This window comes from Anthonomus grandis, chromosome 8 (assembly GCF_022605725.1).
Source record: "Anthonomus grandis grandis chromosome 8, icAntGran1.3, whole genome shotgun sequence".
NCBI classification, from domain to species: Eukaryota; Metazoa; Arthropoda; class Insecta; order Coleoptera; family Curculionidae; genus Anthonomus; species Anthonomus grandis.
The window spans coordinates 4,316,914-4,329,993 of NC_065553.1; the positions used below are offsets into that span (position 1 = coordinate 4,316,914).

At 33.6% G+C, this 13,080-nt stretch overlaps 1 protein-coding gene and 1 non-coding gene across 2 annotated transcripts; one reads left to right on the plus strand and one right to left on the minus strand.

Annotated features, from left to right (window-relative positions):
- Nucleotides 1–472: 472 nt before the first annotated feature.
- Trnad-guc (transfer RNA aspartic acid (anticodon GUC)) lies at nt 473–544 on the minus strand. Its single transcript has one exon. It is a non-coding gene; the product is annotated as a tRNA-Asp (tRNA).
- A 350-nt stretch (nt 545–894) lies between these two features.
- LOC126739724 (delta-aminolevulinic acid dehydratase) lies at nt 895–9,582 on the plus strand. Its single transcript, XM_050445518.1, has 7 exons — nt 895–1,057; nt 1,123–1,276; nt 1,329–1,476; nt 1,656–1,875; nt 4,360–4,611; nt 9,194–9,391; nt 9,448–9,582. Exons 2-7 carry the CDS (start codon nt 1,140–1,142, stop codon nt 9,516–9,518), a joined length of 1,026 nt encoding a protein of 341 aa, XP_050301475.1. The 5' UTR covers nt 895–1,057; nt 1,123–1,139; the 3' UTR covers nt 9,519–9,582.
- The last annotated feature ends 3,498 nt before the right edge of the window (nt 9,583–13,080 follow it).

Genomic DNA, 13,080 nt, shown 5'->3' on the forward strand with positions numbered 1-13,080 from the left:
CAATGTAAATATTATGATGAATAAAGAGAGTATAATACCGAAGACTTGGAAACATTTTCGCCAAACCTTTAGTTACGTATTTAAGTAATTTTTCATATAATAATCCATAAAATGATGATGCAATAAAATTATTAATAATTATATACATACACACACAATATTTTTATATAATACAATATTTTTATATATTATATCGTGGGTATTATACTCACAATATTTCTCATAGCATTAGGCATACAATGATCTGTAATAAAACAATTAAAATCAATAAATTTATAATTTTTTTTTGCTTTATTTATTAATAATATATTTTTTAAAGTATACTCTTTCTTTATATAGGCATAACGTATACCAGTAAATACATACCAAACTATATTTCATAATATAGTGAATTACGTAGGTGTTAAAATAAATAAATTTGTATAGAATATTCTTTCAAAGCTGCTATTGTGAAAAAAAAATTAAAAAAGTTCTCTCCGGCCGGGAATCGAACCCGGGTCTCCCGCGTGACAGGCGGGGATACTGACCACTATACTACCGAAGACTTGTAAATTTTATTACAAAACCTGTACTTGCGAATTTACATACATTCTTCATATTTACAATATACTTACCTATATATTCATATAAAATATGATATATATAACATAAAACACGTATTATTTTATATTCAAAATTTAAAATACATACCCAGGCAACAAACAGAGTTTTAGCGACATGTTATATGATCGAATAGGTGCAGTAAGAACTGTTTTTCAAAAATAATTACTCCTATTTAGAAAAATTCATTAATTTAAAAAAAAATATGCATATGTACTCAAAGAATTTTAATAGTTGACTCTAAAACAGACTTGTATATGGTGTAAAATTGTTGATCTCTATTTATTTATTTATTTATTAATCAAACAATTTGACATTGTCAGCTGTGACGTGTGAGACTCTGACCCCTAACCTCAAAATACTCATTTAAAACAACAATCATTCGTACACCAAAATGATTTTTTAATTAATCGTTTTCAAATACAGACGCAGTCTTCAATAAATTGCTTTCTAAAATGTAAGTAGACCACTTTTTTTGCTTATTCATCTACCTCTTTAGAGCTCCACTAATTTATATTTTAGAATATTTATTAACAAAAATGAGTGAGGCATACAAAAAAATGGTCCAGAAAAAGCACATACTGCACAGCAGCATATTTAACCAAACCATGAGAGATTGGCATTCATTAAAAACTGAAATAACCCCCAAAAATTTGATGTACCCTGTGTTCATTATGTAAGCCTTTCTAACCTTTAAACTCAACATTCTGGAACACCACTTCTTTTAGAGAAGCTGAAAATGAACTGCAGGAAATCCCTAGCATGCCAGGGGTTGCTCGTTATGGAATTAATAAACTAAAAGAATATTTGACACCATTGGTTCAAAAGGGGCTTACTTCTGTCCTAGTTTTTGGTGTTATCAGTTCCTTAAGCAAAGTACTTAAGTATTGAATCATTAATTAAAATCAAAACACATCTTACACATTACTATATCTAACTCTTCTTTCTCTTGATTTGCCAGGAATTTCCTATTCACTCATAACAAATTTAGTGCACTTTCATTTTCATGATTTAGGTTCTCTTTATGTATTATTTAAATTATAAAATAATTTCAGGATGAATCGGCTACGAACGCAGACAGTCCCAATAATCCTGTTGTTCAAGCCCTTCCACTATTAAGAAAATGGTTTCCAAACCTCACAATAGCATGTGATGTATGTCTATGCCCTTACAGTTCTCATGGACATTGTGGAATATTGACTGATAAAGGACACATTGATAATGCCAGAAGCATTAAAAGGATTGCCGAAATTTCTTTGGCTTATGCTAAGGCAGGTAAGTGTTCTTTTAAATTCAAATATCAATGTGAAATACAATAAAAAATCAAAATGTGGTTTATTAATAAGTTTACAAACTTCTGTTTAATGCTCCTTACTCTTAATATCTACAGATAGAAGTAATAACTCTTTTACAAACCTTCTAAACCTAAAACGATCCATTTTTATAACATATGAACCAAAAAAATTGCAACTTTAAGATGAATAGAAATAATTAAAAATAAAAACAATAAAACTGAAAGAAGAAAACTTATTATCTGGTAGATTTCAAATATTCTCAAGCAAAACATTAAAAATATCCAATACTTTGGCCTCAATTGTCACCATTTTAGCTTTTCTTTGGGGCTGGGTAGAAATGATTCAATCGGGAGTATTCTCTCTGTTCTTGTGGAGTGTTATTGTGATGGCAGAGTTAGGATGTAACGAAAGATAAGAATGATGGCAGTTTAACACATGTAGTGATACCAGAGAGACTATGCAACATAAAAATACTTGGCTTAATCTATTACCCAATACCTTAGTGTGTGGTCACCTAAATTTTCATCCAACCCTTAAAATTGGACCTCTAAAACTTCAGACCCTCATATCTCTCATTAAAAACATTAACATATTAGTTCTCATTGTCATTGAATAATACTAATTTATTAGCAGCAAACCATGATTGTACCTTTCTTGTACAGTTTTTTTATGCTCTCTTGAACCTCTTCAACTATATTGCTATCAACAGCTACTGCAAGATAATCTGTTAAGAGAGTTAAGAGAGTATATTTGGAAGTGGAATTAAAACTTGATAGCTAATTTATATAAATTACAAACAATGTAAAAAAAAATGTTTATAAGATGAAAAATGAAAAACCAGATTTAGGTTAGGATTAGGGTTAGTCATGAGGTACTGCTAGGAAGCTAAAGCATTGTGAATTTATGGGGGTGGCCCTCAACTGGCTTTGTTTATACCTATCTGAGAGATCTCAAATTGTGTCTGCTTAGAGATGCTTTACTAAAGCATCCAATACCCTTTCGGCTTTTGTGTATTCATTAAACGAATCTTTGACTTCAAATGCATTTCCCGATTACCTTAAGCAATAATTATTGTTCCGGTCGTAAAGGGGGAGACTGCAGCAGTCAGTCCTTCTAATTTTAGACCAATAGCTCTCCTCCGTCCCATATCTAAGATTGTTGAAAGATTGGTGAAGGTGAGAATTATATCATTTTTGGAGAGATTTAACACAGCTTAGTTTGGCACAGTTTGGGTTTTAAGAGACCAAGACCATGGGTGATGCTATTTTTGATCTTCTTCAATTTCTTTATAGCTTACTTAATTCCGGTGGACTTGCTGCAGCAGTGTTCTGTGACATATCCAAGGCTTTTGGCTGTGTGGATCACAAAATACTGGTCTGGAAGTTAGAGAGATATGGTTTTAGAGGGTCTTCTTTTGGGTTTGGTTCAGCTCCTATCTATCTAGTCGTAACCAAAGGGTTAATTTTGGTGGTCATTGCTCTGATAAACTACAGACTACTACAGGGATTCCCTAAGGTTCTGTCCTGAGACTGTTAATGTTTCTTCTTTATAATAATGACCATTTTTTGCTCCCCATAAAGGGTAGGGTTACTATGTTTGCAGATAACACCACCATCATTTGGCATAGAACACACATTGACCAACTGAAGATGTTTCTGGATGTTGACCTGCTTATGGTTAGGAAATGGAAATGGTTCAACTGGACAGTGTTACAAGCTTTTAAGATTGACAATTGATTGTGGACTCAAATTCCAGGAACACATAATTAAAGTGTGCAGTTGGTTGTCATCAGGTTGCCATGCCCTTAGAATCATCTAAAATCTTAGACGTTTACATGGCAAAAAATGCTTATCATGCCCCTGTGGAGTCATATCTTCGCTATGGGATTTGTTCTGCAAAAAAGAGCAATTAGAGCTCTTTGTAGAGTGAGATGTTGTGTATCTTGACCATTTGTTGCTTATATATACTTGAAACAATAAATGTGGTCTTCACAAAGCACAAGCAAGAAATTGTAGGAGGCAGGTTGTTTGGACTTGTCTTACATACACCCTTCAGTTGCCCACTCCACATTCATAGCAAGTGTTAAGTTTTATTTACTTACATGTGTAAGAAAACGTTTAATCACCTTCCTCTTCGAATAAGAAAACTTAACTCTTATATTAGATTTAAAAGACATTTTAACAGAGTTAGTTACTGAGACATATTATATTCTAGACGAGTTTTTTACGATGTTTCGTCCTGATTGCCAAATATGTATGTATGGTTTGAAAAAATGTTTTAACTTTATTTTGCTTTCTGATATCTACTATAAAACTATCTACTTATAGTTCTAAATTTTAGTGACTCAGATTAAATAGCTCCATTTAGGGCAATAAAGCTACTTTTTGAATTTTTTTTCTTAATCAAACTTGACTATATTATATTTTCACCCCTTTCTTCCATCTTGAACCCACATTCCCTTTAGGAGCCCATATAATAGCCCCTTCAGACATGATGGACGGCCGCATCGGAGCAATAAAATCAATTCTAATAGAAAATGATTTACAAAACACCGTTTCGGTCCTATCATACACTTGTAAGTTCGCCTCGAGCTTCTATGGGCCGTTTAGAGATGCCGCCAAGTCAGCGCCAGCCTCTGGTGATCGAAAGTGTTACCAATTGCCACCTGGGGGCGCCGGTGTGGCTTTAAGGGCTGCTGAAAGAGATGTTGAAGAAGGTAGGTTTTTGGTTTTTTTTTAATACAATGCTTTATTAAATTTTATGCAGACAATAACAATTAAAATGACTTCTGCTAAAGTCAAATCAGTACTTGCAAGTCATGGCCTCGAAAAATAATAATAGACCGCAACGAATTAATTTTGCTAGCATCGTAATTAGATTATACTGTAAGCTTATGCCATTAAAGTTCATATCTAATGATCAAAAAGTATAGAGAATTTATATATAAAATAAAATCCGCCTAATTTAAAAAAAAATCTATCTGTTTCAAAATAACATTTATTTGAAGCAACGCACATGTGCTAGCGTTTCTCCCGCTGGTCCATGCACCGCTGGTAGACCGCGTAAAGGAATGGCCTTAAGCTCTTTATTTGGAGACTGGCTTAATGTCATCCATGGACCCTTTTCAATCTCTTTCCCTAAAGTGGTAATTTGTGTTTGGGAAATGGTACTTGGTTGTTGAAGATGAAGAACCGAATTTTCGGTAATTCTTTCCACAATTCTGGCCGTTTACGGCCCTCAAACCTTTAGAAACGGACAAGTTATATTCCCTTTGATTGTTTGTCTCAGTCCCAGTATTCGTTGGTAATTAAAACAGTGAATAAAATCTTCACTTTTGAGCAGCTTTGGTGCTAGTTTTTCGGCTTTGGCTCATATTCGAAGCACTACTGTGACGATTGTCGACTTGTCTTCATCTCAAACCAACGTCGGGTAATTATTCGCATCAGAAATAATTTCCTCAGCCGCCGTTTTTGGGAGATTGAGAGATTGAATCCCGGGATTAATCCCGGAAATCCGAAAATATTTTAATAAAATAAAAAAGTACTTTTTTTTTAATTTTATATAAAAAAGTACAAACAAAATGAAACATATTTCTAAACTTAACAAAACAAAAAAAAACATTTATGCAGTAGTAATAAAGTAGGTGCCACTAAACTTCAACTTCAGCCGCTAAAGCTACAAATTTAGCTACAAAAGTATGGTTAAAAGAGGGAATTATGACCTATTAACTCCACTGCAAGAATGGACTACTTCTTCAACTTTAAAACTACTTGACACAAAATGCACATTGTTTATTTTCGAAAGTAATGGCGCAAAAACATTAATTCATCAATAGTATTGTCTTCCAATTTAGATCTAATATTCGAACAAATTACCCTGCTAAGGAAAAACATCTTTGAGACATAATGCTTCTCGTTGGGATAGTTTTTAAGTAGTCAGAGGCTAATTGAAGATTTATGAGGAAGACTGCCACCATCATTCAACAAGTCTATTTTTTGAGAAATAATATCAGAAAGTTTCTTTTTCGATGCTGGCTTCTTTCAACACTTAAACATTTTAGAGTTTTTCCTTAAAAGATTGATTTTCCAGGCGGATTTCTTGCTTTTGTATTTGCTTCATCAATTTTTACATTATCATCTTTATCGTACTATATATATAATATACAGGGTGTCCCAGAAAAGAGTGTCAAGGGGTGGCGCAGAGGTAAGAGCACTCCTCAGAGAATCCGAATCACACCGTATCTTTTTTGTTTTGTTTAGGAGTTATGATTTTGTTGTGATTTTTCAGTATTTTCACCTTCTTAGCTAATTTTCATAATAATGGTAAATAATGCCTGATTTTTTATTTAAATATTTAGTTAAAACTTGGGCCTAACTAACATGAAAACGACTAAATCCACCAATCAAAATCATGCGCTCAAAAATAAAAATAAATTGCTTTAAAAAACAAGAGGGAAAAAAGTCCAATAAATTTAAAGGCATTTTTCATTAAAAAAAGGATCATATACAGAGGGTGATTCGGATTCCCGAGGGATGCTGTACCTCTGCGCCACTCCTTGACACTCTTTTCTGGGACACCCTGTATAAGTTTTTCTATTTATTTCTTGCACTAAAATTTCTTTCAGTTGTTTTCCATGCAATGGCGATATTCCAGTTCTTAGCTTTATCGGATCTTCTAAATAGCTAAGTACTCCTTAAAAATGTATCCTGCGTTCTTGTGTGCATAGGGAGCTATTAAAATTTTTCCTAATGACTGGAATGCTGGATGTTCTGCTTTATAAAGGTCCACGTCACGTCGACATAAAGCTTCTACAGTTAACTCTACTGGTTCTAATATTAGAGCTAACTGTTTGATTATACTTATAAAAATTCAGCATCAGTTAATAAAGGCATCTTTAATTTAACTATAGCTTTTCGTATGCAATTTTCTAACAATATAAAACGCTGCAGCAGCTCTACAAGAAGACTGCTCCAACGTGTTTGACAGTCTAAAATTGAGAATTTTTAAAATTTCTTGTATCAAATTTAATTGATTTCGGTATTTACGGGATTTTTGAGATGAAAATAATTTTAGTGATTTTTTTTGCGGAATTAAACTGTAGAATCCCGAGATTTTCGAATATTTAATTTTGTCCGGGATCCCATATTGCAATCCCTACTGCCCTTTTGAGCTTTTTGCAATGAAATTTCGCAAGCATGCAAACAAAGCTACAAAAAATAAAACTTAGTTATATAGACAGACGCCTCATACATTGACGTATATGTCTATTAAGGAGGTATTAACTAACAAAACCGAAAATAACCTATTTTGCAATGCGCGGTTTGTTTAAATTAAAATTTCCCCTTATATCGCCTATGTAAAAAGATCTGTATCGCCCGCAAATGGAGAGAATATTACCCTCTTACATACTGGTATCTTATTTCTCATTTTTTCATTTTTCTACGGGGTGCCCGGAAAGTAACTGCAATCCTTTAATGGGATCGTTTCGTGTTATACACGTCGTATTAAAATGAAATACTCAGGATGTTGATGTCTTACAGTTTTTGATAACCAAAAAAATTAAAGAGAGTGCATGTATGTATGTTGCAGATGAATGTATGGACGTAAAAACCCTAAACACATTTCTTATAAAATTCTAGTTTTAAACTAATTATCTTAATAATATGGAAAACCGAAGAAAGCTACATTTTTCCATTGTTGTGCAGAAACTGCTGCTCCACACCACTAATACTTCTGTAACTCTTATTAAAAATACATTTTCCATACCACCTCAACAACTTTTCAAACTATAGCTCATACAATTTTAAGGTATTTAATATAATAATAAAAATAATAATATTAATAGACAGTTTATATTTACTCATAAGATATTACATATGCTCACTCATAGATATAAATAAGTTTACAATATAAATACAAAGAAAAAAAAATCCATCAGTGTGTATTAATTCAGCATGTAACTGTAAAGAGGAAATAAAGGTCATGTTTCAGCTACCCTCAGAAGAAGGAGCTGTTAAGACCTTGAATATTACACTTATAATTTAAAAAAAAAGTCGCGAACCGCATTATAAACTGTACGAATAGCATACATACCCTACATCCATAACTAACCAAAAAGAAATCATCATAGCTGACCTAATTATTTTAAGCCAAACATGTATAGATCGAAATCCGTTTTTAATTTTTACTAACAAAGAGTTACTTAATTAGGGCCTCCCTTTAGGATTCTCAGAATTAGGATCTCTATTGTGGGGCAGATGATGTAAGCTAAAGTTTACCTATGCTGGAAGGGAACCCACTTAATAAACAAAAAAACGTGTTTTTAGTCTCTTGTTGCTTGGCATCTGTTCTCGTGACTAATTGTGTATGCTTATCACGAACTTCGTGTTGAGTGCTACTACCGTTATTTACATCAAATTCCTTTACGTTTTATTGGACACTATTGTGAAATAGCCTTTATCAATTAAGAGTACAGCGACAATGTCTTCAGGTATGGACGAGGTGATGCTAGTGGATCTTTAGTGCGCACTTGCACCAGGAGCGTTATCTCCAGAGTATTTAGATGAAGCTAACTATTTACAGTTCCTGCAAAATGATATTCTCGGTCATCTAGCGGAAGTTGGACTGTTGAAACCTGAAACGCCAATAATCTTCCAACAAGATGGTTGTCCAGCACATTGGACCTTGTCTGTCAGAAATTACTTAGACGACTGTTTTTCGGTTTCTTGGATTGGTAGAGGTGAAACCTTTCTTTGGGTCCCTCGATCGCGTGACTTCTGGATTAACTCCCCTGGATTTTTTCATCTGCAGCCGGGCAACGGTGCTTGTATACATAACAGAGATAAGAACGAGAGAATTGATTGGCAGAACCAGGCATTTAACAGAATGAAAGAAAAGATTAGGCAATAAGGATGTTCACCACCGAAGTAAGAAATAGGGCTCGTGTGTATTAGAAATGACGGATCACATTTTGAGCATGAAAAGTAAATGGTTTATAGGAAATTGGGTTTTGAAAACTTAGATATCAATTGTGACTTGCATTGTATTACCGATTAAGCGTGAAATTAGGATATTTATTGGAACAGTTACAATAAAAATATTTTAAAACGCCTTACGATCTAAAATTATAGAAATTAGGTCAGCTATTACCCCCTAAAAGGATTGCACTTACCTTCCGGGCACCCTGTATAAAGACCTACTGAAATTTGTCAAAGCATATGAACAAGTCTGTTATTTCAATTATTTTTGAGAAAACAACATTGCACATTTAGATTTATCTTTTTGGGCTGTTATTTTAGGTGCTGATTTTTTGATGGTGAAGCCTATTATGGCCTACATGGATATTCTTAAACAAGTTAAGGATAAATACCCGGAATACCCAATGTTCGTGTACCAAGTGTCTGGGGAATATTCCATGATATATGGAGCAGCTCAAAAAGGTGTTTTTGACCTAAAGACTGCCTTAATGGAAATATTAGGGTCCTATAGGAGAGCTGGTTTGTAACATTTTAGGATAAATAAAACATAGATGACATGATATATTTGGTTTTAGGAGCTGACGTAATTATTACTTATTATACGCCACTCGTTTTGGACTGGATAGCACTGAAACATAAACTTTAACTATTACTGTTTGACTGCTTATTAGCTGATTTAATTTAATAAAACTTTTATGGTATTATATTTATTTTTGGAAATATATTTTTGAATAGACTAATTGAAGGGATCCTCCCTTTAGGGATCCTATACATATTTTTGCTCAAAGGTTGACCTGTGCACGTGTGCCTTCAGGTAGGTATGAAATTACTACATATTACCAGGAAAGTAATAAACTTGGTCAGCATTTCAGTTCTTTGCTAACTAGCCTGATCTTTGTAGAACTTGGGTAATTAGGTAAAGTTAACATTCCTTTAAGACTATTTGGCTGTATGTAATGATTTGTATATGGCAGAAAATAGTAATGATTTCAGTTTGATAGCAATTTTAAACGTAATTTATGCAAGAAAAATAAAAAACAAGGGAAGAAAGTCGGAACTTAATTCAGATAGGTAAAAAGTTGGTTAAATAAACGTTTTACCTGTTCTCATATAAATTAATAGAAGAATTGAGACTTGAGCGTGACGATTTAAAAAATTATATGCGGATGGGCGAAGACACATATTTACTTACTAATAACCATTGTGTTCCCTTTAATCAAAAAATAAGATGCTCGTATGAGAAAATCCATTAACCCTCATGAGAGATAATGACTGAAATTTTTTTTAGTGTAAATAATTTTTTACTAAAACGGACTCAATTTCTTAAATCTAAGAAAGAATAGCTGATAATTGCCACTGTTTTTTCACTAAATGGAATTTTCCATGTTATTTAGGAGCAGTAGTATTGAGCATCGAAATCCACATGACGCAGCAAAATTAATTCGTGAAATATTTTCTTCCTATGAAGGCCAAGTAACATGGTAAGAGGATCGTAAATCCTAAGTAATCTGTCAAATATTTCTATCAGTGTCGTGTAGGTACAGTAAAAATAAAATACATATGTTTGCAAAAAAATAAAACGTTATTTATTCTTTCTTTAAAGTGAAAAGGTCAACAAAATACCAACAAGAAATTAAAAAAAAATAATAAAAAAATAAACATTAACAGTTGATACAAATTTGGCTCTAGTTCCAAAGGTCCTACTATTGCTCAAAATGAAAACTGACTACACTAATCACGAACATTTTGATTGGCATTTTCAGGAACTATTTATTCTGAACTTTCTGTTTATTAATTATGTCATGGTGTATTAAGTTGGTGGATTATTATATGATTCCGTATTTCCATAACATTTAGAGATTATTATTTAGTAAGAGTTCTTAATTGGGCTTCAAAAAGAATCTCGTTGATAAGTTTCTTTGCGAAAATGTTCATCATTGTTTAATTTTTCTGAAACATTCTTCCCAGTGAAGTCAAGTTATTCTTTATTTCTTGATACTAGTAGTTTTTGTCCTACAAGTGTGAGAATTTGGTCAGATTTATGTGTGTGATCTTTTTTATATTATTTAACATATTTCTCTTCCTTGCTTCTAATTATCTTCTTTTTTTCGTTGATTAATCGCTTGAAAATTCTTCAGAAAATAACGAAGTTACTAATTCATGATCATTTCTCTTGCTGGCTGGATATAAATTACCATTCTTAGCTTCAATCTAAAAGTAACAATAATATTTCAGCGTTTTTTCCATTTGGAAGGTGTGAATTAAAGCAATCGAAAATAGTCAACTAATTTATTTACACACTTCACTTACGACTACTAGAGATTCTTATTTTACACATATTAAATATACATTTCGCGCCAATATTTTGAAGTTTACTTCACTGAACTAACAACTCTCGCCGATGCGACTCCTTATATACTCGGCAGTACGATGTTTCGGAAGATTCCCGCTAACCTTCGAGACGTCGTGCGGTGTAGCACTTGTGTCATTCCGGAATGACGGAGAATCAGCTAGTTTCTCGGTGTTTACAAGAACGTTACAAAGTGATATTTTTAGAAATATATACATATACAGATCGTGTTTTCGTTCGTTACTTATAGGAAGCCGCATAGAGGCGAAATTTTGCAACGTCGCGCGTGTACGAGTCCTGCGACAGAGCACCGCCCCGGCCGGCCCGAGGTCCGAGGATGGGATTAGTAAACATCTGACTCGCGTGGGAGTTGCGTCGTTTGGCGACAAAATGTCATATATATTACGCGAAAATCCAGGCAATTAAAATATTTATTCTAATGCGGGTTTTACAGACATGACAATGTGCAAAACCCGAATAGAATTGTAATCTTAAAATGTTTAATATGCGTGTGTTTGCATAATGAAAATTAAAGCGTTATTCTAATAAAAAATAAAATATCAACTCTGATAAAAATATAATAAGAAATCAGAAATAAAACTCTAATAAACAAACTTAACAACATATCATTTTTTAAATAAAAGGCTCATATAAACCGCCTTCTTTCGCTAAACAAAAACATAACCTATCGTAGAAGCTATTTCGCACCTCCAAAAGAGTTTCAAGTAAAATGGAATTGGCACCTTCGACAATTTTATTTCGCAAGTCCTCTAAATTTGTTGGCCTACTTCATGCTTGTAAATGGTCTGCTTAAGGTAACCCCACAGATAAAAGTCATTTGGAGACAAATCTGGAGATCTAGGAGGCCATTTAATATCGCCAGTCCCACTAATAAGGCGGTTAGGAAAAGTATTTGTTAAAAATTCTTTTACCCTAGCCGCGTTATGAGCAGGACAGCCATCTTGCTGAAAATAAACCGATCCCAGGTCTACATCAGGTAGGATTTGAATGGCAGGAAGAACTTGGTTTTGCAGCAACTCAAGGTACTTTTGGGCGTTTAAAGTGCCAGCAATAAAAAATGTCCCTATAACATTGTCGCCCAAAATACCTGCCCAAACATTCAATTTCTGAGGATACTGGGTACGAAACTGAAAACTTCTATGTGCTCGTTTTCCTGAGACCAATAACGAACAATGGAAGGATTGTGTTTGCTATGTAATGGAAAAGAAGATTCATCAGAAAACAAAATATTTTTTTTGAAATATTCGTTTTCATTTGCCTTTTCCATCATGGTTTCATAAAATTCCATTCTTCGCCACTGGTCTTCAGGAAATATTTCCTGAGTTTTTGAATACTTGAAACATTTGTACCCATATTTTTTCCAGATACGAGCAACAGTTTTATTGCTCATTCCCAGTTCCTCTCCAACACTTCTAGTAGACCGTGTCGAATCAAGTTCTAGGGTACTGCAACCATTTCTTCCCCCCGTTCTATATCCTGGACCACTTCATCAGGGGGTTCTTGACGTTTTGTGTGGCATTTTTTACAATCTTGAAGACAAAAAGATGTCTCAAAATTTGTAACCACATTTAAAACCGTTTTTGCACAAGGAATCGGTCTATTCTCAAATGTCACTGAAAACAAATCTCTACATGGTACTGCCGAATTGCCTCTATAAAACCATTTAATTAGTTGAACTCTTTCGGAAGGGGTATAAACAGCCATAGTGAAAAAAACACGAAAATAACGCTCAAAAATTATTAATGCAACGTGCAGTAACACAGCAAAGTGAGGTCTGCTGACTCCCGGTTCAAAAAATAAAAACGAAAAATTCCGCCGCCTGCAAGCCGCAACCAAG